Source organism: Pangasianodon hypophthalmus, chromosome 7 (genome assembly GCF_027358585.1).
Source record: "Pangasianodon hypophthalmus isolate fPanHyp1 chromosome 7, fPanHyp1.pri, whole genome shotgun sequence".
Taxonomy (NCBI): Eukaryota; Metazoa; Chordata; class Actinopteri; order Siluriformes; family Pangasiidae; genus Pangasianodon; species Pangasianodon hypophthalmus.
In genome coordinates, this window is record NC_069716.1 from 3,323,837 (window position 1) to 3,348,796 (window position 24,960).

At 36.7% G+C, this 24,960-nt stretch overlaps 1 protein-coding gene and 1 pseudogene across 1 annotated transcript; one reads left to right on the plus strand and one right to left on the minus strand.

The window, feature by feature from the left end:
• The first annotated feature begins 5,819 nt into the window (after positions 1-5,819).
• Positions 5,820-7,454, plus strand: LOC117597660 (uncharacterized; annotated as a pseudogene).
• Positions 7,455-16,661: 9,207 nt separating this feature from the next.
• On the minus strand, positions 16,662-18,809 carry LOC117597648 (uncharacterized). Its single transcript, XM_034305717.2, has 5 exons — positions 18,782-18,809; positions 17,410-17,760; positions 17,104-17,217; positions 16,957-17,000; positions 16,662-16,806 (listed from the first exon to the last, which is right to left on the minus strand). The coding sequence occupies exons 1-5, from the start codon at positions 18,807-18,809 to the stop codon at positions 16,699-16,701; spliced, it is 645 nt and encodes a 214-aa protein (XP_034161608.2). The 3' UTR covers positions 16,662-16,698.
• Positions 18,810-24,960: the final 6,151 nt, after the last annotated feature.

Consider the following 24,960-nt stretch of genomic DNA (forward strand, 5'->3'; position numbering starts at 1 on the left):
TGTCCAAAATACTATATCACAGGCTAGAGCCCCGTCCATGAGACGCCTCTATGCCCTTAAATGGTCGGTCTTCTCTGCCTGGTGCGCAACCCGTGGCAAAGATTCTATTTATCTATTAATCTGCCCCGGCCCCCTACCGTCCCTGTGTGGGACCTACCCACAGTACTGAGGGCCCTCAAGGGGTCCCCTTTCGAGCCGCTACAGTCTGTAGACCTAAAATCCTTATCGTTAAAGACCGCCCTGTTACTGGCGTTAGTATCGGTCAAATGAGTAGGTGACTTACAGGCTCTCTCGGTGAGTCCTGCCTGCCTCGAGTTTGGGCCTAACGACTCCAAGGTCGTCCTGAAGCCGAGGCATGGTTACGTTCCTAAGGTGCTCTACACCCCGTTTAGAGCACAGGTTATCACTCTTTCGGCGCTTCCTCCATCAGAGGAAGACCCGGAGTTGAGCCTTCTCTGCCCTGTCAGGGCACTGAAAATTTACATCGAGCGTTCCGCTCCATTCAGGCAGCCAGAACAACTTTTTGTGTGCTTTGGCGGCCGCACCAAAGGGTCTCCGGTCGCAAAGCAGAGAATTTCTCGATGGCTAGTTGACGCTATTGCGCTAGCATACTCCTCCCTGGGCCTCCATAGCCCCATAGGAGTTAGAGCCCACTCCACTCAGGGCGTGGCCTCGTCTTGGGCATGGTCTAGCGGGGTGTCCATGGCAGACATTTGTGCGGCAGCGGGCTGGGCCTTGCCGTCCACGTTCGCCAGGTTTTATAGCCTGGACGTTCCGGCCTTACAGGCTCGGATCCTTTCTGCCTAAGGGCACACGCCTGTTTATGACAGGCGTATGCCTAGTGCGTTCTTGGCCCTTTCTAAAGGTGCTGAAACGACATGGGACTATTTAGGAACGATTATCCTAGGCTGGGCGGACCTCAGCGAGCTCAGCCCTCCTGCCTCCTGCGGGTTTCACCCGTCTTACTGGTCCCTCTGAGTCTTATTGCTCAAGGCCGGTTTATGCCAATCGTTCTATTTTCTTGGCACGACGTGATTGTATTGGTTCCCCGTAGCGTCTAGCGACGTAGTACGAGTGTAGTATCGAAAGGGAACGTACTCGGTTACTAACGTAACCTCGGTTCCCTGAGATACGGGAACGAGTACTGCGTTGCAGGCCGTGCCATGACGTTGCACTCTCAGAGTCGTCGCTTCAGTCGAATTGACCTGAGATCCTATGGCACAATGCCCGCTTATATAGCCAGATGGCACCTCCCATCCTGGCGGGCTTCCTTGTCATAGGCGCGTGCAGTTCCGCTGCCGAGCCATTGGTTCGCTATATTGCACTGCACGAACCAATGGCCGTGCAGTTTCACTGCGTGATTGTAAAGGCTTCAGTCATCGGAGAAAAGGAGTTTTTCCCCATAGCGTCTAGCGACACAGTACTCGTTCCCGAAACTCAGGGAACCGAGATTACGTTAGTAACCGAGTACGATTCAGACCATGCTTCAAGCGCATTCATATTCTGTTGCTAAATGAGATACAAACACTGCAGAATGCCTGAGAAATGAAAAATGACTGGATTCTGGATCTTAATTTTGATCTTCAGCACAATGTGTAAGTAATTAATAGAGATCAATATAAATCTATATAAATCTATTACTTTAAACAACTTATTTTGTATGCAATTGTATTTTAAATTAACTCCAATATTATTCCTTCAAGTTTCAAGGTCAATCTTTAATAGCACTTTGTGTATGATAATATATGAAGTACATTCATTACCTAATTAATGTATTTTTGTTCTAGATACAGTCCAGCCTGGTAGACGCTGGGTTACTGCACAATCCCTCACAGAGTCAACAGTTTATCAGCCTGATAAAGAGCTCAGTGTGGATATCGGAGACTCGGCTACTCTGCAGTGTTGTATTTATAAAACAACATTTAGCATGATATATTTGTTTAAGCAATCGAACAGAAAAAAACCTCAGCTTATAGTCAGGTTCTTTAAAACTGATGGAGAAACATTTTACAATGGATTCCAAAAGTCTCGTTTTCTAATAGGAAGATCTTCAAACTGCTTCAATATGACCATTTTAAACACCACTCCGTCTGATGAAGCCTTGTACTGCTGTGCACTGACATTCCCCAACATTGTGTTTGGAGATGGAATTTATTTAAAAATTAAAGGTAGGATTTTGAGTTAATTTGATTAAGGATTTTGAGTTAATTTGATAAGCTTTAATGTAGTGATATTTTTCCTTATTACCATTAGCATGTTCAACCTGGAAGACAAATAATAGTGAAGTAGTGAAATGCTAACTGTGTTTTCTTCAACAACACTGAGTTACAGACTTTTAGTGAATCATAATAAATGTTTATATGTGAGCATGTTACTATTGCATCAGAAACATCTAAACCAGCTCTGTGTGGTAATTCAGTGGTGTGTGAACAAACACTGCATGGAAACAGCACTAACATGAACACACAAGACAAAACAGGTAAGGAGTCTCATAATTCATCATTCAATAATTATCCTAAATTCATAAAGCATATTTTGACTATAAAATCATTTGTACTGATAACATGGTGAAATAATAGAATCAGAAATGACTAGATCTCTACATTCGACAGTGCTCGGTTTGGGAACGGCTTTGGGCTTGTGCGCACTTCTGATTTTCTGTCTCACTTATTTCGTACTGAGGAGAATCTCATGCTGACAGCTTGACTTATGAAGCTTTGCAACTGTTCAAGAGGAAAGTCAAACCTGGAGGAAGGGACTCTGTGGTGTATACTGATGTGATGTATGTGAAACTGTAATAAAAATCCAGAACACATTATTATCAACTAAACCACTGCCGTGCTACAGGTTTTAATGCTGTAGATATGTTTACAGGATGAATGGTGGAATATCAACCCATCATTAAAGTATGTGTAACCCCTCTCGGTTCGTGCTTTCTATCCTCTCAATAAAGACCACAGGAAAACAGTTTTGTTGAGCACACTCACGTTAGCGTTTACTGTGAGCTGGAGAAAATCTGGAAAAGACATGGGAAGTACCAAACAGACAATAAATACTGCTAATCTGGTCACACAACTGTCGAAAAATAATACACATAAGGATAAATCAAACAAATATACAAAATAAAAAAAACAGAGCAGACGTCATTAGCATGTGGTGTGCACAACCACCTGGAAAACACATAAAGCTCTGCCACACACCGCTTTACCCTTCTTAACACAATAATACATAGTAAAGTTATCTTAAACACATTTCTAGACAAATACAACTGACTTTAGACAAAAATAAAACAATATCTCCCGACATTTTTTTTTGGCCGATTGACCAGAGACATTTTCACTTACCATCCTTCTCAACAGCTCGAGTGAACGGAGGAGATGGCCGACTTCACACATTATACACCCTTCTTACCTGTAGGTGTCTCCCCTTTTTCCAAGATGCATTATACAAATGAACAATGAACATAAGATTATTTTTTAACTAGAAAGAACATTTTATTACCAAAACGAGCATTTTGACACCATTCACACTTAGTTTCTTTTTTTCTTTTTTTTCTTTTACCCGGTTACTTATGCATTATTATTATTATTATTATTATTATTATTATTATTATTATTAAATGATACAATAATAATAATAATAATTGCTTGACAGATAGGGCAACACCCTCACCGAAGAAGGGTAAAAAGGGCTATGAAAAAATATTGATATTTGTGCTTAATTTGCCTAACCTCTCACAAAAAATATGAGAGACATTAAAATTTTAATTAAAAGTAAAATTAAAAAATGTCTATTTTTGATGAGGGAATTATTTTCTGACAATAAATTTACTTCTTTTTTATTCTTGCCTCTAGTGCTTTTGCCCCTTTTGTACAACACAGTGATTATCACAGTACGTTTATAACGTTTAGATTGATGTCACATGACTGATACTCAGACGTCACATGACTGATGCTAACTTGTCTTGTACTGTATGTTATTATGTGCTATTATACGCCATATTCTACAAATGAGAGTCAGTGAAAATCTGGGGATTTTTTATTTTTTTATTTAAAACTCAAAATATAAAGTGTTTTAGAATTCTGAAAAATGTAAAAAAAAGAAAGGAAATGTTTAATATCTTGACAGCACACTGATTTGAAATAACATGGATCATCAGGTGAGAGTGCACGCTGTCATTAAAGCAAAAGGGGGATGCAAAAAAAGAAAGACATTCTGAAACCTATGTAAATATTTCTAAGATTTTACGTTTTGCTCAAGTTATGGCTGAAAATATCATTTGTAATGAAAAACTTTGTATTAAATTAGAAAATCCTACAAAATGAAGATTTTTCACTAGTTATCTTAGACTTTTAGACCTCACTGTATACATGCAGACACAGCTATTAGCAAAACTGCTGTATGTGTAATGATAAGCCACGTGATAGTGTTCCTGTTTCCTTTTCAGCATGCTTTGATTGTAAAATCTCTTCTGGATAAAGTGCTTATAAATACAGATGCATTATCTTCTCCTTTGATTGAGCTTTCCATTAGTATTTAGTCAAGAATCTGTAAGAAGGTGAATTAAGAAAGAATTGTGAGTGTAGAAGTAAACCACATTTCCACTGTGTCACGTTTGTCATGATATCTCTGTACAACACCAAAACATAGTTTCCCCAAAGTACAGTATGTATTATATACTGTATGGGTGATTCTGTTTTTCTCTACATACCTCTAGGTCTCCTTTAGTCACACTAAGCCTTATTACTGGTTTATCTGTGTACTTTACATGTTGCTACATTCATACGCTGCTCATTATAATGTACTAGATATAATTTATGCAGTCAGTTTCATCAGAATTTATTTTGATGCTTATTTTTTTTGTGTGAAGTTAGTGTGTAGAGTGCATTCTGATCTGGACTTATTATTTGATTTTATTTTTTCATTAATCCAGGAATTTGAAGCTGAAATGTTGAATTATGCAGTTTTTCAATTCCCCATTGGAATAATAACAATATCTTCAATAAATAAAAAAAAATATTTATTTATTTAAATGAAGAACACATCAAGCTTTTTAACTGTTTGTCTTTATGGATGGTACATGAGACTCGAGTCTTCAGGACAGAGGAGTTTACGCTTTCTGGTTCCTCAGTAACGAGACAAGCTGCATTTTTGTCTCATTAACTTGTAGACAGAGAGAAAAAGGAGAAGCTGGTCAGGGAATGACTCTATAAGCTAAAGCCCATATAATGTAATCTGTAACAGGAACTAATTTTCTTGAAGGAAAACCTGCTGACTTTTACGAAGTGTCTACATTTAAAACTCTTTCCATAAATGTTAGGAAAATATAGCCAAGGCTTCAGGCCTAAATTACTTCCAGGCTACATACAACAGCACGGCCCAGAGATTCACACTTGAAAATTCATTGAATCAATATTTTTTCAACCATTTGTTTTTGTTACTATATAAGCAAGCTTTGTATGCATAAGTGGAATTCAGAGAGCAATTAAAATAAACAACAATGAGATGTTAGTGTAGGCACACGTGAGTGTAAAAGTAACCCACATTTTCCATTTGGTCTTAACATCTTTGTCATGATGTCTCTGTGCAACACCAAAACACAAATATGGAAATATGTGGGGTAGATGTAGGCAGATCACAATACCATGTGCTTCCTTATCATGTCTATTTTTTTATTACATCCAATCATGTCATTTTCTGGGGCGTGCTCAGTACAGACCGCCTATAGTATAAATATAAATTCAAACCACGCTTCAAGCGCATTCATATTCTGTTACTAAATGAGATACAATCACTGCAGAATGCCTGAGAAATTAAAAATGACTGGATTCTGGATCTTAATTTTGATCTTCAGCACCATGTGTAAGTAATATATAGAGATCAATATAAATCTATATAAATCTATTACTTTAAACCACTTATTTTGTATGCAATTGTATTTAAAATTAACTCTAATATTATTCCTTCAAGTTTCAAGGTCAATCTTTAATAGCACTTTGTGTAGGATAATATATGAAGTACATTATTACCTAATTAATGCATTTTTTTTCTAGATACAGTCCAACCTGGTAGACGCTGGGTTACTGCACAATCCCTCACAGAGTCACCAGTTTATCAGCCTGATAAAGAGCTCAGTGTGGATATCGGAGACTCGGCTACTCTGCGATGTTGTATTTCTGAAACAACATTTAGCAGGATATCTTTATTTAAGCAACCGAACAGAAAAAAACCTCAGCTTATAGTGAGCTTCTTTAAAACTGCTGGAGAAACCTTTTACAATGGATTCCAAAAGTCTCGTTTTCTAATTGTAAGATCTTCAAACTGCTTCAATATGACCATTTTAAACATCACTCAGTCTGATGAAGCCATGTACTACTGTGCACTGACATACCCCAACTTTGTGTTTGGAGATGGAACTTATTTAAAAATTAAAGGTAGGATTTTGAGTTAAATTGATTAAGCTCCTGGTTTAATGTAGTGATATTTTTCCTCATTACCATTAGCATGTTCAACCTGGAAGACAAATAATAGTGAAGTAGTGAAATGCTAACTGTGTTTTCTTCAACAACACTGAGCTACAGACTTTTAATGAATCATCATAAATGTTTATAGGTGAGCATGTTACTATTGCATCAGAAACATCTACACCAGCTCTGTGTGATAATTCAGTGGTGTGTGAACCAACACTGCATGGAAACAGCACTAACATGAACACACAAGAGAAAACAGGTAAGGAGTCTCATAATTCATCATTCAATAATTATCCTAAATTCATAAAGCATATTTTGCCTATAAAATCATTTGTACTGATAACATGGTGAAATAACAGAATCAGAAATGACTAGATCTCTACATTCGACAGTGCTCGGTTTGGGAACGGCTTTGGGCTTTTGTGCACTTCTGATTTTCTGTCTTACTTATTTCATACTGAGGACAAGAAAATGTGACGAAAGTAAGTGCTTTTGTCATCAGATGATAGTTCCAGATAGATTTATTTCTATTAAAAATCACTAAGTGTATTTCTGTATTAATAGAAAACACTTCTATGGAAAATTCTTCAGGAACAAGGCAGGTACGTGTACAACAACAAAAAATATATATAGTATTAATTTTATATTATTACATGCTGTATGGGTAAATTTTTTTCTGTAGATACCAATATGTCTCCTTTAGTTATGCATGAGACTCACTACTAAATATCCAACTCATATATGTGCAGTGCTGCTCTCATTCTGTGTAGCTCGTGTGTATAGTGCAGTTACCCATATTGTGTGGTTATTACTTTGAGCTTGATTTCTTTTTATATTTTTGCATTTTTTTTTCAGGAATCTGAAGCTGAGACACTGAATTATGCAGCTTTGCAATTCTCCAAGAGGAAAGCCAAAGCTGAAAAAAGGAAAACTGGCTCGTTAGATGAGTGTGTGTACTCCGATGTGAAGAAAACCGTAAGATAAATGATTCATAGCGCATGGTACTGTTACACTGAAAAAACTGCAAAAATGTTTTACCTAGTAAAATATTCTAACTATAAGAAAATGTATACTATTTTTGTCATGAGATTATGATGAAACTACTAAAAGATTTTTAAACCAACATTTTTTTTGTTAAATTGCATTACTTTGGTGACAGATATAATTTAGCTTCCTGAAATAAATGTATGTCAACCAAAGTTTAGAAATGATCTAATATTCATTTACAATAATCTCATAACAAAAAGATTCTGAAAAAAAAATTACCTAAATTCAGTATACTATTTTATGTCTGTACACTTGTTTAAAGCAAGTCCATTGTTTCTTTTAAGTTCCCTATTATTAACTTTTAATGTTGCACTTTAATGTTGCCTATGAGTGTTTTTTTTTTTTCCTGAAGACACAATAAATGTAAAGAGTAATTTCATTAAAAAATGTAACCAAAACATAATGTTCAACATTCTTCATAAATTTCTGAGCTTAAACAAAACTAATGTTGCATTTCTAGTGTATTTCCAAGAAGGATGTGGGTTGGCCTTAAACGTAAGTCAAGGACTGTGACATCCACATTAACTGTGGGCGGGGCTTGTTTTATTCACCCATCTCTGTGCTTGTGTTTCTGACTCTAGTGAAAGGACACCAAAAATCATGCGTTATAAATGGATTCATGGATCCATGGATTAGATGATCAGGCAGGTTCACTGATATGAAACCTGAGAAAACAGTGGGGATTATTAAATCTTGTTTCTGCCTCAACATTACAAAAACAATAAAGACAACTGGTGTGGTGTGAATACATACATGTTAATACATAACTTGCTCCAAAATGGGTTCCAACCTCTTTTAAGGCTGATTTTTATAATTTTACTTTTTTTGGCAGTGATCATTAAAGGCTTTTCAATTGGTACGAAGCCCAAAACTTACAACTGTCAGTCATTTACTGACCACGGAGGCTTTTTTTGTTGCTGCTGCTGCTTTCTCATTATAAGTGAGTAAATGCTATATCTTGTACTTTTTTTTTTTTTAGACTGATGGGTTGGGTTGGGTTTATTTACCTCAAAAAATAAGGCTAGTATGCATGAAGGCATTCCACAGGTTTAAAAGTTTAAAACGATTAAAAACCTACTCATTCTGTGGAATATTTGAGCTACAAAAAAATAAACATACAGTCTAACTTTTACAATAAAAAAATTAATTAATAAAAAAATTGTCAGGATATACCAGACTCGGAGACAAAGGCGAGAACCCAACACAAATTTATTAAATTGGATTTGCCAAACAATGGGTATGCAAAGACAGGGTAAACACAAAGATAAGTACTGCAGGCTGGTGGGTAACAGTTAAAGACACTAGGTAAATGACTGAGGGACAGGAGCACACACCTCATGTCTTGGAAGGGGAACGCTGGAGAAAACGTAGGGAGACGTAGAGGAGCTTCAAATGAACACAGGTACTCACAGAGAAGAGGTCTATTCCTGGTTGAGGCCAGACAAAGAGTGCATGTGAGGTGTGTGCTTATATGGAGTCCTGATGAGTGTGGTGATTGGAAACAGGTGGTGCTGATTAGAAAGAGTTGTTCCAGTGCTGCTGGGACAAGGGGAAGTGGGTAACGGTATTTAACGGTGATCTTGTTGAGTAACGTTGAGTAAGTAATGTTATGTAAGGCCGGAGACCTCCATCTTTTTTAGCCACAAAAAAGAAGCTGGAAGCAGCAGGGGAAGTAGATGGGACGATATAGCCTTGTAGTAGCGCCTCCTGGATGTGTGGAGGGGCTGAGGACGGAGAAGGAAACATTCAGGAAATCATTGATCGCTCCACCGAAGGACTTCACCCGTGGACCACGAAATTATAGGATTGTGTCTTACTAACCATGGCCATCCCACCAGGAGATCAGAGGTGGCTTTTTCCAGAACCAGGAGTTCAATGGATTTGGAGTGAAAACAGCCCACTTGTAATTGTATTGGCCCGACCCGGTGTCTGATGGCTCTCTGACTGAGGGGAGTTCCTATTATGGAGTGTGCTTGATAGCTTGCCGGGTTTGGGCTTTTCCTGAGCTGGAGTTGATGGCAAAGTTCTCCGGATACGAAATTGCCGGATGACCCAGAGTTGATGAGGGCTGTAACCGAAACTGAGTAATTAGCAGTACTCAGAGTTACAACCGTGGTGAGAGGTGACACAAACTTGTGGAGAAGTTATATAACTCACTAGTGGTCAAGGAGGGCGAATGGGGCACTTGGTAATTACATGCCCACTGGCTGCACAATATTAGCAGAACCTCTGGGTCAGCCGACGATGTTGTTCTGCCGGAGTGAGACGTGTTGAGTCAACTTGCATGGGTTCTACTCCTGGTTCTGGAAGAGAGGGAGTTGAGGACGGAGGAGGGACCTTGGGAGACAGCATGGTGCTGCTCTCCTGGGAGCAGCTGGCTAAGCGGCGAGCCACTCGGATGGATAGTTGTATGAAGTGCTCAAGCCCCATGGTGTCATCAAACGCAGATAGGTGTAGACGAAGGAAGGGGTCGAGTCTTTGTAGGTGGTTATGAGGGCTCGTTCATTCCACCCACTGGCAGTGGCTAGGGTGTGGAACTGCAACGCATAGTCAGACACAGAATTATTTCTTTGTTTGAGGTGATATAATTGGTCACTTACAGAGGAGTCGCATTCAGGATGTCCAAACACCTCCCGGAAGTGATCCGTGAAGCTCTGGAAGGATTGCGTTGCTGGTCCTGCTTGATGCCACAGGGTATCTGCCCATTGCAGCGCTCTGCCAGTGAGTAGAGACAGGATGAATGCCATTTTAGATTGTTAAGTGGGGAACCCGTGTGGTTGCATCTCAATCGCAAGGGAACACTGGAGTAGAAAGCCGCTGCAGTACTCTGCCAGGCCAGAGTAAGGCGCCGGATTGACCATGGGACTGGTGATGATGGCTGGTGATAAGAACGAGCTGGGGGGCGTGACTGGTGTGGATCCGGAAGCTGCGAGAACTTGGCGGAGATTATCCACCAGCACTGCAGATGGATCTGATGTGGTTGGGCTCATGATGTTGTCTAGGTCTGGCCTTCTGTCAGGATATACCACACTTGGAGACAAAGGTGAGAACCCAACACAAATTTATTATAGGATTTGCCAAACAGTGGGTATGCAAAGACAGTAAACACAAAGATAAGTACTGCAGGCTGGTGGGTAACACAGATAGTGACACTAGGTAAATGACCGAGGGAAAGGAGGACACTCCTCACATGTGGAAGGGGAACGCTGGAGAAAGCGTAAGGAGACGTAGAGGAGCTTCAAATGAACACAGGTACTCACAGAGAAGAGGTCTATTCCTGGTTGAGGCCAGACAAAGAGTGCATGTGCGGTGTGTGCTTATATGGAGTCCTGATGAGTGTGGTGATTGGAGACAGGTGGTGCTGATTAGAACTCTGGGGAGAGAGGCGCTGACTGTTGGTGACAGAACCTGGTGTTCCTGTGACATAAATAAAGACTATAGAAAAAGGGCTGTTGGAGTTGCTCATTAAAAAAAAGTTAAAGAAGGAGCTCTTCAAGATTCACCAAGGAAAAGGCACAGCATCTGCATAAACCATCGTCATGTTCTGCATCTTGAGCATCCAGAGCAGATAGAATAAGCATGCTATTGTCACAGCCTTTAGACCAATTCAATTCAATTTTATTAAATTTTATTTGTATAGTGCATTTTGCAATGGGCATTGTTACAATGCAGATTTACAGAAATATATAAACTCAGGATATACATTTTAAATTCATGAATTTATCCATAACGAGCAAACCAGAGGCGCCAGTGGCAAGGAAAAACTCCCTGAGACGACATGAGGAAGAAATCTTGAGAGGAACCAGACTCAAACAGGAGCCTATCATCATCTGGGTGACACCAGATAGTGCAACTATAAATAAATCCCTACTACACCTGTGTAATATAGATTCAGAAAGTATAAGTGTGTAACCACAAAAATTCATTACAGTTTTCACAGGAGGTCTATTTTGTTGAAGTTACCAACTGTTCACTAATGGAGACTTGAGTGCAAAACTGTTTGTGGGAATTGTAGTCCTAAAGCTATCAGAGCAATTGTAGTCCTAAGTCATTGTAGCAAAACTGTTCATATCAATTCAAGTCCAAAGCCGTCTTCATGGTTTCTAAGCAGTACCCACAGTAATCTCATGTAACTTCAGGCTGTCTGTGTGGGGCCGTCCTCAGCAGCTGCGGGTGGTTAGACCAGGAGTGTCGAACTCAAATACTGCCCAGGCCAAAAGGTATTGGAATGGCAAGGTCAGCTGTTTGTTTATTTATTTATTTATTTATTTTGCTATACACTGAATGTTCATCTGGGTTTGAGATGAAAATGTGAATATGAGATGATAGGATTCAGGCCGAAATTACATCCAGGCTACATACAGCAGGCCATTGATTCACACTTGAAAATTCATAGAATCAATATTTTTTCAACCATTTGTTTTTGTTACCTAATAAGCAAGCTTTTGTATACATAAGTGGAATTCAGAAAGCAATTAAAATATACAATGAGATGTTAGTGTAGGTACATGTGAGTATAAAAGTAAACCACATTTTCCATTCGGTCTTAACATCTTTGTCATGATATCTCTGAGCAACACCAAAACACAAATATGGAAATATGTGGGGTAGATGTAGGCAGATCACAATACCATGTGCTTCCTTATCATGTCTATTTTTTTTCTTACATCCAATCATGTCATATTCCGGGGCGTGCTAAGTACAGACCGCCTATAGTTTAAATATAAATTCAAGCACATTCAAGCGCATTCATATTCTGTTGCTAAATGAGATACAAACATAGTAAAATTCCTGAGAAATGAAAAATGACTGGATTCTGGATCTTAATTTTGATCTTCAGCACCACGTGTAAGTAATTTATATAGATCAATATAAATCTATTACTTTAAACCACTTATTTTGTATGCAATTGTATTTAAAATTAACTCCAATATTATTCCTTCAAGTTTAAAGGTCAATCTTTGATAGCACTTTGTGTATGATAATATATGAAGTACATTCATTACCTAATTAATGCATTTTTTTGCTACATATACAGTCCAACCTGGTAGACGCTGGGTTACTGCACAATCCCTCACAGAGTCACCAGTTTATCAGCCTGATAAAGAGCTCAGTGTGGATATCGGAGACTCGGCTACTCTGCGATGTTGTATTTATAAAACAACATTTAGCACGATATCTTTGTTTAAGCAACCAAACAGAAAAAAACCTCAGATTATAGTCAGGTTCTTTAAAACTGCTGGAGAAATATTTTATAATGAATTCCAAAAGTCTCGTTTTCAAATACAAAGATCTTCAAACTGCTTCAATATGACCATTATAAACATCACTCAGTCTGATGAAGCCATGTACTACTGTGCACTGACATACCCCAACCCTGTGTTTGGAGATGGAACTTATTTAAAAATTAAAGGTAACATGAACACACAAGAGAAAACAGGTAAGGAGTCTCATAATTCATCATTCAATAATTATCCTAAATTCATAAAGCATATTTTGCCCATAAAATCATTTGTACTGATAACATGGTGAAATAACAGTATTAGAAATGACTAGATCTCTACATTCGACAGTGCTCGGTTTGGGAACGGCTTTGGGCTTTTGTGCACTTCTGATTTTCTGTCTCACTTATTTCATACTGAGGAGAAGAAAATGTGATGAAAGTAAGTGCTTTTGTGATCAGATAATAATTCCAGTTACTTTTATTTCCATTAAAAATCACTAAGTGTATTTCTGTATTAATAGAAAACACTTCTATGGAAAATTCTTCAGGAACAAGGCAGGTACGTGTACAACAACAAAAAAATATATATAGTATTGATTTTATATTATTATATACTTTATGGGTATTTTTTTTTCTGTAGATACCACTATGTCTCCTTCAGTTATGCATGAGTCTCACTACTAAATATCCGACTCATGGATGTGCAGTGCTGCTCTTAATCTGTATAGTTCGTGTGTATAGTGCAGTTTCCCATATTGTGTGGTTATTACTTTGAGCTTGATTTCTTTTCATGTTTTTGCATTTTTTTTCAGGATTCTGAAGCTGAGACACTGAATTATGCAGCTTTGCAATTCTCCAAGAGGAAAGCCAAAGCTGAAAAAAGGAAAACTGGCTCATTAGATGAGTGTGTGTACTCCGATGTGAAGAAAACTGTAAGATAAACGATTCATAGCACATGGTACTATTCCACTGAAAAAACTATGAAAATGTTTTACCTAGTAAAATATTCTGGCTATAAAAAAATGTATACTATTTTTTTGCCATGAAATTATGATAAAACAATAAAAAGATTAAACTGCATTACTTTGCTGACAGATACATTTATTTCAAATTTATGTCAACTGAAGTTTAAAAATGATCTAATATTCGTTTACAATAATCTCATAATAAATATTATGATAAAAAATTACCTAAATTCAGTATATTATTTTATGTCTGTACACTTGTTTAAAGCAAGTCCATTGTTTCTTTTAAGTTCCCTATAATTAACTTTGACTAAAGGTGAACTTTTAGTGTTGCACTTTTAATGTTGCCTATGAGTGTTTTTTTTTTCTGAAGACACAATAAATGTAAAGAGTAATTTCATTAAAAATGTAACCAAAACATAATGTTTAACATTCTTCATAAATTTCTGAGTTCAAACAAAACTAATGTTGCATTTCTAGTGTATTTCCAAGAAGGATGTGGGTTGGCCTTAACCATAAGTCAAGGACTGTGACATCCGCATTAACTGTGGACGGGGCTTGTTTTATTCACCCATCTCTGTACTTGTGTTTCTGACTCTAGTGAAAGGACACCAAAAATCATATGTTATAAATGGATTCATGGATCCATGGATTAGATGATCAGGCAGGTTCACTGATATGAAACCTGAGAAAACAGTGGGGATTATTAAATCTTGTTTCTTCCTCAACATTACAAAAACAATAAAGGCAAGTGATGTGGTGTCAATACATACATGTTAATACATAACTTGCTCCCAAATGGGTTCCAACCTCTTTGAAGGCTGATTTTTACAATTATTTTACTTTCTTGGCAGTGATGATTAAAGGCTTTTCAATTGGTACGAAGCCCAAAACCATGGAGGCTTTTTTTGTTGTTGTTGCTGCTGCTTTCTCACTATAAGTGAGTAAATGCTATATCTTGCACTTTATTTTAGACTGTTGGGTTATTATATAAATGTGTTACCAATGTCGATAATCAGGTTTATTTACCTCAGAAAATAAGGCTAGTTCGCATGAAGGCATTCCACAGATTTAAAAGTTTAAAAGGATTAAAAACCTGCTCATTCTGTGGCTCAATCTCTAACTTTTACAATAAATAATTTAATTAATTAATTAATTAAGACAATAGAAAAAGAGTTGTTGGAGCTGCTTATTAACAAAAAATGGAGTATGGAAAAAATGTTGTTGAACCCAAATAAAAAAAGATGTATTAAGACCCAAATACTTTTTTGTTGTTTCTTTCATAAAGCAGGAAACGAAAGTGATATATTACATCTGGTTAGTGCTACTTAAGGATGACTCACACACACACACACACACAAGCACAGACAGGCACTGTTCAAAAAAAAAAAAAAAAAAGTTAAAGAAGGAGCACTTCAAGATCCACCAAGGAAAAGGCACAGCATCTGCATAAACCATCTTCATGTTCTGCATCTTGAGCATCCAGAGCAGATCAGCAATAAGCAGGCTATTGTCACAGCCTTTAGACAAATTCAGTTCAATTCAGTTCGATTTTATTTGTATAGTACATTTAGCAATGGACATTGTTACAAAGCAACTTTACAGAAATATATAAACTCAGGATGTAAATTTTAAATGTATTAATTTATCCCTAATGAGAAAGCGAGAGGCGACGATGGCAAGGAAAAACTCCCTGAGACGACATGAGGAAGAAATCTTGAGAGGAACCAAACGCAAACAGGAGCCCATCCTCATCTGGGTAACACCAGATAGTGCAACTATAAATAAATCCCTACTACACCTGTGTAATATAGATTCAGAAAGTATAAGTGTGTAACCACAAAAATTCATTACAGTTTTCACAGGAGGTCTATTTTGTTGAAGTTACCAACTGTTCACTGATGGAAACTTGAGTGCAAAACTGTTCATGGCAATTGCAGTCCTAAAGCTATCAGAGCAATTGTAGTCCTAAGCCATTGCAGCAAAACTGTTCATATCAATTGAAGTCAAAAGCCATCTTCATGGTTTCTAAGCAGTACCCACAGTAATCTCATGTAACTTCAGGCTGTCTGTGTGGGGCCGTCCTCAGCAGCTGCGGGTGGTTAGACTAGGAGTGTCGAACTCAAATACTGCCCAGGGCAAAAAGTATTGGAATGGCAAGGTCAGGTTTTTGTTTTGTTTATTTATTTTTTTGCTATACACTGAATGTTCATCTGGGTTTGAGATTAATGAATATTCTTATGAATATGAGACAATAGCCTCAACTCTAGACAGTTGCCAATCTTCCCAGGAGTGGCCGTCCCAGCAAATTCAGTCCAAGGTCAGACCATTTAAAGCTTTTAATGCTGTTTCTTAAACATTTTTTTTAGCATATTCTACATATTTTCTGTTATTTACACTTGCAAGAATGAAAAAATGTGCCTTTGAACCTGTTGCACAAAGGCGATGTTATTGAAGCCGTACTGTTTACTAACAGGCAGGAAAAGATGAAGGCCTTTGCTTCTTCATGTAAATGCTTTTGGGTCATAGTTTTGCAGCAAATTTAATGTTAATGTATGTTTTACTCTATTATTACAATACAATCACAGAAATATTACAGTACATATCCAGTACAGTGCTTTGATACCGACAGTACTTTTCCAGGTTGCTGTATTGAAATAAGTAAAATACAGTAAAATGATCACACTTGTTTATACACAACATTTTATTGTAGAAATGACAGAAATTCTGTAGAGTGCACCTACATTCGGCATGGGACTGTAACAATCCTAATAGTTTAAAGTGATTTCAGATGTTATGAGCTTTCATCTGATCTTTCCTCTTACTTTTACTTCAAACCACTGAATTCTTCTACTTACAGCTACAGAAAGGTTAATAAAAATAATACATGTAAGGCTTGCTCTAGATTTACTATTGATCAATGCATTCATGAAACAGTGAGCGACGGGTGCAGTAATATCGTGCTCAATATAAAGTGTTACTGAAATATATTCTAAGGAAAAGAGGAGTATATCACTTCTGAAAACACATTATCTTGAGGTTTGAGTTTCCTGTCTTTGAAATGTAAAGCAGAGAAATTGACCTCAACAGCAGAACGGCCCTGTGGGAATCAACATAAAGCGTGCATTGAAAATGACAGCTATCAGAATTAAATCACTATTAGTGTTATAATTGTCATTGTGATCCCTGATAGCATTGTGCATTAATGCAGTAATGATAATAAGAAATGTGTACATTTAAAGTTATTTACCTGATTCAGTGTTTTCTCTACAACAGAACATTGATGAGATCTCACTGTAGAGGAAAAAATATATGATTCCATCAGAATGTAATACATATTATATAAGTGTACATATTTGATACAATATTTAGATACATAAACTTAATGAAGACTCACCACTGCAGTAATCACAGTTTCTCCCTTTATAGCTTACGACATGAGTAAAGATCACAACCACACACACTCCCAAAGCTACAGCGAGAAAGATCACTACAGGATCCACAGATTGTACTGTAGCACATAAATAATAATAACAATGAAGATGTATATTATTTTAATATAAATAAATAAAATTCTTTGTAGATGTAAAATAACTATATCCCCCTGTGATCATAGCAATGCTTAACTATTTAAAACCATTAATATTTTGTTAGACATTAAGTAAACTACATTTTGCTTATTAATAAAATATTATATTCTTACTGAGTGAAGGTGTTTTTAATTGTACTCGTGTCCCGTTCCCAAAAATGATCTTCCCACACACGGCCACAGCGCAGTAGTAAGTGCCAGTATCACTGAGGCTGAGGATGTTCTTGGAGAAGCTGTACACACAGGTGTGTGTAGAAGAGCTGCTCTCACACTGATGGCTGCTGTTGTGATGAGTGTAAATGATTTGATGATGGGATTGTGGTGGAGCAGCTCTGAACCAGAGCACTTGGAGATCTGCTGCTCTGCTCTCAAAAAGAACCGAGCACTGCAGAGTCACTGACGCTCCTGCAGGAACCGAGTCCAACACGCTGCTCTGCAACACTGACACTTTTACATCTCCATCTCCTGTTCAGTGCGAAATATATAAGGTGTAAGATTATAGTTTCATTATTTTCATACTTAGACCTTTATAATAAATACAGTCCACAAAACAGGTGCAGTCAATTATAGCATATGTACTGAGAGACAGTGACTCTGGTGGAAGAACCAATCCAATATGGCACTCTAGAGAGCAGATATATTTTCTATATATAATGAAACTAAGTGTTTTTACGGTAAAAAAAATACTATAAAGAGCAGTAAACAGTAATAAATGAATTGGTGTGACGATCCTTCGGTTAAAAAAAAAAACAGTATTCTCAGGTGCAGTGTGTGCAGTTTTTTAAGGAAATGAGCTGTAAGTGTTACTGAGCATCTTGCAGAAGCAGCCACAGTTCTTCTGGAGACTTTGACTGTCGACTCGCTTCTTATTTTTCAGCAAAACCCAGCAGCCTTCATTATGCTTTTTCTCTGAAAAGTGTCTCTTATGTAATATGCTGCCTTCTTTACTGACATACAAACATTTTTCTAGAACATTTAATTTTGTGCTGGAAAACTAATGCTTGGAAATCTGAAATGTTTTTGTACTGAATCAATAATGTAGAAGTCATAAAATAAAAATCTAAAACAAAGTTTGTACTAAAAAAAATAAGGTGCCTAAGACTTTTGCAGAGTACTGTATATATATATATATATATATATATATATATATATATATATATATATATATATATATATATATATATTCATATTCATATAAATGGAATTGTTGTGACAATGCATCAATATACAATTTTTCTCCTGCAAATACTGTTTTATAGTACAACCCTGACACTTCACTGACCGGATCAATTCCAGCATTAGAAATTTCATTGTTTTCCTGCTGTGACCATTATGGATGTGTCAAAATAATTATATCTTGATTAAAGCGAGTTATTAAGATAAAATAACGATATTAAACGATAATAAAGATATTAACTCAAAATAATGAGTTCTTGAATTGAAATAGATTATTATGTCACAATAAGTCAAAATAAGGAGATAGCACTTGACAACTTGAGGTTCAGGGCTTTCATTAGTTAATCATAAATTTCATGTTTAAGAAAAGGAAATTTTGAATTCATTAAAAATGAATTAAACTAACTGTGTACACTTAAATTCTTACCTTTCACTGATAAAAATGTTCCATTTCCAAACGTAGTTAAAAATTTTCTAAGTCCACAGTAATACATGGCTTCATCTGAGGGTTCTACATTAGCTATTTTTAAATGGCAGCTCATTTTTTCTTTCTCGATGCTGAATTTTGGTGACTTGAACTCATCTTCATAATTGGGCTGCTGATGAACGGTGACCATTACACAAGGCTTGTGTCCTACTTTTTGCTTGTACCAAACGATGGCTCTTGTGTCCTCTCTCAGCCGAAAGCAGTGCAGAGTCACATTATCACCAACATCAGCAGTGATCATTGGGTTCGGCTGACTGACATCATCTGTCTCTGCAGAATCTGCTGTTAGGAGTTAAAGAACAAATTTTATTCTACCTATAATACACATAGATTGTCATTAGTGCACTAAGTGCCTTTGATTAGAAACAACCAAATCCATAGACACTTACCATCTTTATTAAAAAGCATTACTGTAATCCACATCATCATCAGCATCTTCTCTCTGAGGTCTGTGTATAGCATGTGTCCTCTTGCTGAAGTGTCAGATGATCAAACTGAGCATGTCTCACTTTGTTCAAAAGATTTATGACACAAGCTTCTGACATCACATGTAATTTCCCACATACAGTCTAGAGTAACAAGTTAGCAGCGGTAGATAACTGACTGTGGTCCCTCCTTTCACTTTTCTAAACCTTTCTTCATACAGGAATTGTAGAAAATTGAAGAAATTGAATTGAAGAAACTCTTCAAAAATGACATCAAAAACAAAAAAGAAGGAAATGATGTGGACAACCCCTTTTTGATTTTATTTTTTTTTTTTCTTGTCAGGTTATTGAGCAAAGTAATATCTGACCTGTTTTATCCAACATTTAATTTTTTGCAATCCTGTGAATAATATTCAAGCAAATCTATTTTGAGAGTATTTTTTTTAGATTAATGCAGCTAATAAACTGTCAATTCAGCAAATATTATTATAAACATTCAGCTGAACTGTCCACATACAAATTTGTTTAGCATACTTTGCTACTTTTCTACTCACACAATTTTTGAATGATCTTGTATTAATAATTGTAACAAATGACTCTAGTGATTAACATTATGGGTAAGGTCAAGTATTTTATACTTTTGGAGATGAATAATGAAGTTGTAAAATTTTGGTATGAATTTTTAAGTATATTTAATATTAATTATCTTTTTAAAAATGTGTTGAGTAAAAATGATAAAAGATTATTTGAGTAATCAGCTTGAAACCTGGTCACAATGTTTCTGCAACAAGAACATTCAGTTTCCACATTATTATTTAGTGGATTAGTTTAGCAAATAAAGTGGAGAGCAAGTTCCTGAACTACTGAATTTCCATCATGGTCTATAACATGAATATTTTAATTGTAATAGGAAGGTGTTGTCACTAATAATAATGTAGACACATCATATAGATGTTCTCATTCAGAAATTAGAAGTCCAAATCACTTTTTTTTTTTTTTTTGCATGAAAAAGTTTTCATTTTTTTTATTATAAAAGTTGTTCCAGTAATATAAGTGGAAGGTTTGAGTAAATCAAATTCCTTTGTAATTCGGATCCATTCTCCATAACATGTCAGTGAGCACTGATGAGTACCAGAACTTACTCCAAACCTCATGTTAACTTGTGGCTGTGTGTGAGGTTGTGTGTAGGTGTGTGTGGGTGTATTTGTACATTTTAAGTCTCTCTGTTTTTTTTTCCAGTAGATGTCTTACATTTGTTTCTGCTTCACTGGTGAAAACTTGAACTTTCGGTGCTACCAGCTCCTATAAGAGCTCTCTGCATTCTGCCTCCTGTAAGCTGTTTTGGATAAAAGTATCAGCCAAATTAATGAATGTACAGTGCTGCTAGAAAGTTTGTGAACGCTTTACAATTTTCTGTATTTCTGCATACATTTGACCTGAAATTTGATCAGATCTTCATCTAAGTCATAAAACTAGATAAAGAGAAACCAATTAAACAAATGAGTTTTTACATATATTTATTGAGCAAAATTATTCACCACTAAATATATTTGCCTGAAAAAGTATGTGTAACTAATGTGTAAAGTTAATTTAAAGGGGTAATTGAAGTCAGGTGTTGCAATCAAGGGGACAGCAATCAGGTGTGAGTCCCCTGTTTCAAGAACATAAACTTGGATCTTCACTATCAAAGTATGTTCTTCACAACACAGGTTTTTGGAAGTGTGTCATGCTTTGATCAAAGTAGATTCCTGAAGACCTCAGAACGAGAGTTATCAATACTCACCCAGAGGGAAAAGGGTTACAAAACCATTTCTAAAGAGGTTTTTTTTTCCACTAATCCACTGCAAGGCAAATGATATACAAATGGAGGAAATTCAGCACCACTGTTACTCTACCAAGGAGTGGCTGTCCAGCAAAAATCAAATCCAAGGGTGTGGTGAATAATAAGACGGGAAGTCACAAAGAACCCCAGGGTAACAACTAAGGACCTGCAGGCCACTCTTGCACTGAGTAATGTCAATGTTCATGAGTCCACCATCAGGCAAACACTGCAATGGTTGGATAGCAAGAAGGAGGCCACTACTCTCCAAAAAAAACAATGCTGTCCATCTGAAGTTTCTCTAGACCACATGGATAAGCCAGAAGCCTATTGGAAGAATGTTTTGTGGACAGATGAATCCAAAATAGCAATTTTGGTTTAAATGAAAATACTTATGTTTGGAAAACCAAACACTGCATTCCAACATAAGAACTCCATCCAACCATGAAGCATGGGGGTGGCAGTATCATGGCTTGAGGCTGCTTTGCTGCCTCAGGTCCAGGACGAATTGCCACTATTTATGACCCATGAATTCTGGATTGTACCAGCAAATTCTACAGGAAAATGTCAGGGTATGTGTCCATGAACTGAAGCTTAACCGTAAGTGGGTCATGCAGCAAGACAACAAGCCTCAGGACACAAGTATGTCTACAGGGAAATCAAATGAATACAGCATGCTTGTGTACACTGTATTTATTATTTATATATGAGTATTTATTATTATTATTATTATTATTATTATTATTATTATTATTAATAATAATAATAATAATAATAATATTTATGTATAAGTATATAGAGTGTGTAGAGTTCTGTTTCTCTTCTGACTCTTTCAGTTGAAGGTACAATTCATTGGACTTCCTGGGTAATTAAACACATCCCTGAATATGAAAATTACTTTATAGTAGTCATATATTTTCATATGGTGTATGACCTTGAGGTCAACATGAGGCGCAAAAGCTTCTGCAGTCATCCAGATCCTACACCAGCCATCCTGCTATGCACAAGCTCCTTCTGCTGTCCTACACTCTTAGAAAGAAGGTAAAATATAGAACCCTTAAGCCACAAGAGCATTAGTGAGGTTGGATATTGGTGGTAGGTGAGAAGACCTGGAGTTCAGTCAGCACTCCAATTCATCCTAAAGGTGTTTAGGACTCAAGTTCTTCCACTCTAACCTTGGCCTTTATAGATCTCGCTTTGTGCACAGGGGCATTGTCATGCTGGAACAGGTTTGGGCCTTTTATTTCCAGTGGAGGGAAATTACATATGTATCTACATGCTACAGCATACAAAGACATTCTAGACAATTGTGTGCTTCCAACTTTGTGACAACAGTTTGGGGAAAAACCACATATGGGTGTGATGGACACCTGTCCACATACAGTACTTTTGACTATATAGTATATCTTGCAGAAATGTACAACTGAATGTTTCATCAGAAAGGGTTCTTAGTAGCACTCATTTTAGCAAGTTAAGGGCCATTAATATTCCTAAGAACCCTTAAAGAACCCTTATACTACAAGCCCCTACAAGTTCCCTCTTCCTTGAGTGATTGCTGACTATGACCAACTTCTCTCCTTCACCAACAGTATAATTCTCCCTGGACATTGTTTCTTAATAAATACAGTATGTGGTTTAAAAAATTACTCATAATATTTATTAGGGAAACCGAATAAACAGCATAAAGTCATGTGTTAGGAGTAGTTCAGTTTTCCTTAAAAGAAAAATGACTTGCACAGAATACTAGGCTTCAATCAGTGTCAGTGACTAACAGCATTCAGACCAAACCAGCTGAGTCAAGTCATATTTCATAAGCTAGTATGTGTTTAGAGATTATAGAAAAAAATATATTGTTCTACAACAACAATACGATTATTTGTTTTATAGTGTTCATATGTTAAAATGGTTATTATTATCTATATACAGAGTTAAATTTTATATTTTGAAATAACTTGTGAAATAACTTCACTGTAACCTTTATTAATTTCTATTAATACACGTATAATCTGCTTACACAATTTATTATTATTACTAAATATGAATAAATGTAAGCTTTAGTTATGTCTAATACTTGTTTTCCGAATTATGATCATGACCATGTGCAAGATTTTTGTGTTGATATGGGTGGAGTTTTGTTCAGGCCTTAATGTGGCTCCTCCTTCACCAGGGTGTAACACTAACCAATCACAATCTGTCTTTCTCTCTCTCTCTCTCTCTCACTCTCTCTCTCTCTCCCTCTCTCTCTCTCTCTAAGCAACACCGTGATACCAAAGACTCAAAACTGATAAATCAAAATGATTTGTCATCAGTTACAACACATGCTGGTGTCAAACTTTTTTTTCTTTTTTTTCTGGAAATGAGCTTTAATGAATCGTGATCAGAGAAGGGAAAAATAGTAATTTAAGTTAATTCGATAGAGTTTCATACACAAATATAATATTTCCTAATATTTTAGCTATTATAAATTTATGCTAATCAATCTAAATGTACACACTCCTCTGAATGCAGAATATTTTACATTTATATTTCTTAGCAAAATGGTCTTTATTTCAATAGTGTGTATTAAAATGTGTGTGTGTGAGGTGTGTGTGTGTGTGTGTGTGTGTGTGTGTGTGAGTGGTTTTGTAGCTCTGTTTGTCTCTTTGCCCCTTCACATGCTGCAGCTCTGAGTGTTTCATCTCTGCAGGCCGCTCTGACCGCCAAGTCGCTTTTATCAGAAACACCATCAGTTTCTCACCTCTCAAACTTTCCACAGGATGTGTGGCTATTTTTATTTGTCTCAGGCCTCACCATTGTTTTTTTTTTTTCTTTTTCAGACACCATGTAAAATTAGAAACATCTCCAGACTTCATATAGATGTGTAATATTGTAACTCCTCTCTTCTAAAGCACCAGATTTCACCCTGCACTGTAATCTGGTCTAAACACACAACAGCATGTTCACTTTTTTACACAGTCAGTTTCTCAGCTTTAGTTCATCCTGAAGATACTCAAGAAAATGAAGTTTTCTACATCACTCTTGTCTAGTTATACATTATGTAGCTGTGTGTGTGTGTGTGTGTGTGTGTGTGTGTGTGTGTGTTTAGGCCTTGTAGAAGCTATATGGAGCACATTTAATTGACTAGACGGTGAAAATAATCGCACAGTGAATCTGTACATTTATGGCACAGCACTGTTCTTAATTCTTAATTGTGATTGGTCAGAAAGTGTTGATTAATTTTCTATAACAGCAGTTCAGACAGTAGTGCAGCTGCAAATCACAAGTTTATAATAATGCGCTTGCTCGAATATGTTACTGTCTCTGTAGTGATAACTTTTAGTGTAGTGATACAGGGACTTTTATGTTGTATGCTCCATATAAACAGATTTTTTAAAAATGTGTAATCATTGATGTGGTGAATTTTTCGGTAAGATGTTTATTCAGCATATATTTAGAGACATGAAGTTTATTTAGTCCACATTAATTTTATGATACTGGTTTTACTGTTAAAGATTTTGTCAATATACTAAAGGTGTGTGTGTGTGTGGTTGTAGGCAATAACATTTGTTTACTTTAGTCCTGCTAATTTAATTGTTTTGCTCTGCAGCACAAAGCTCTCTGCTCGGGTAAACAGGAAGGTACAGCGAGCAAAAACCACACTGAATGTTCCACATCGCTCTCAGCTTTAACTTTCCAGACCAGACCTGTGCATGCATTCTGCATCTGCTAATGAGCAGTGACGGTTAACAAACTTCTTATGAAACCAAGAGCTGTGAAAA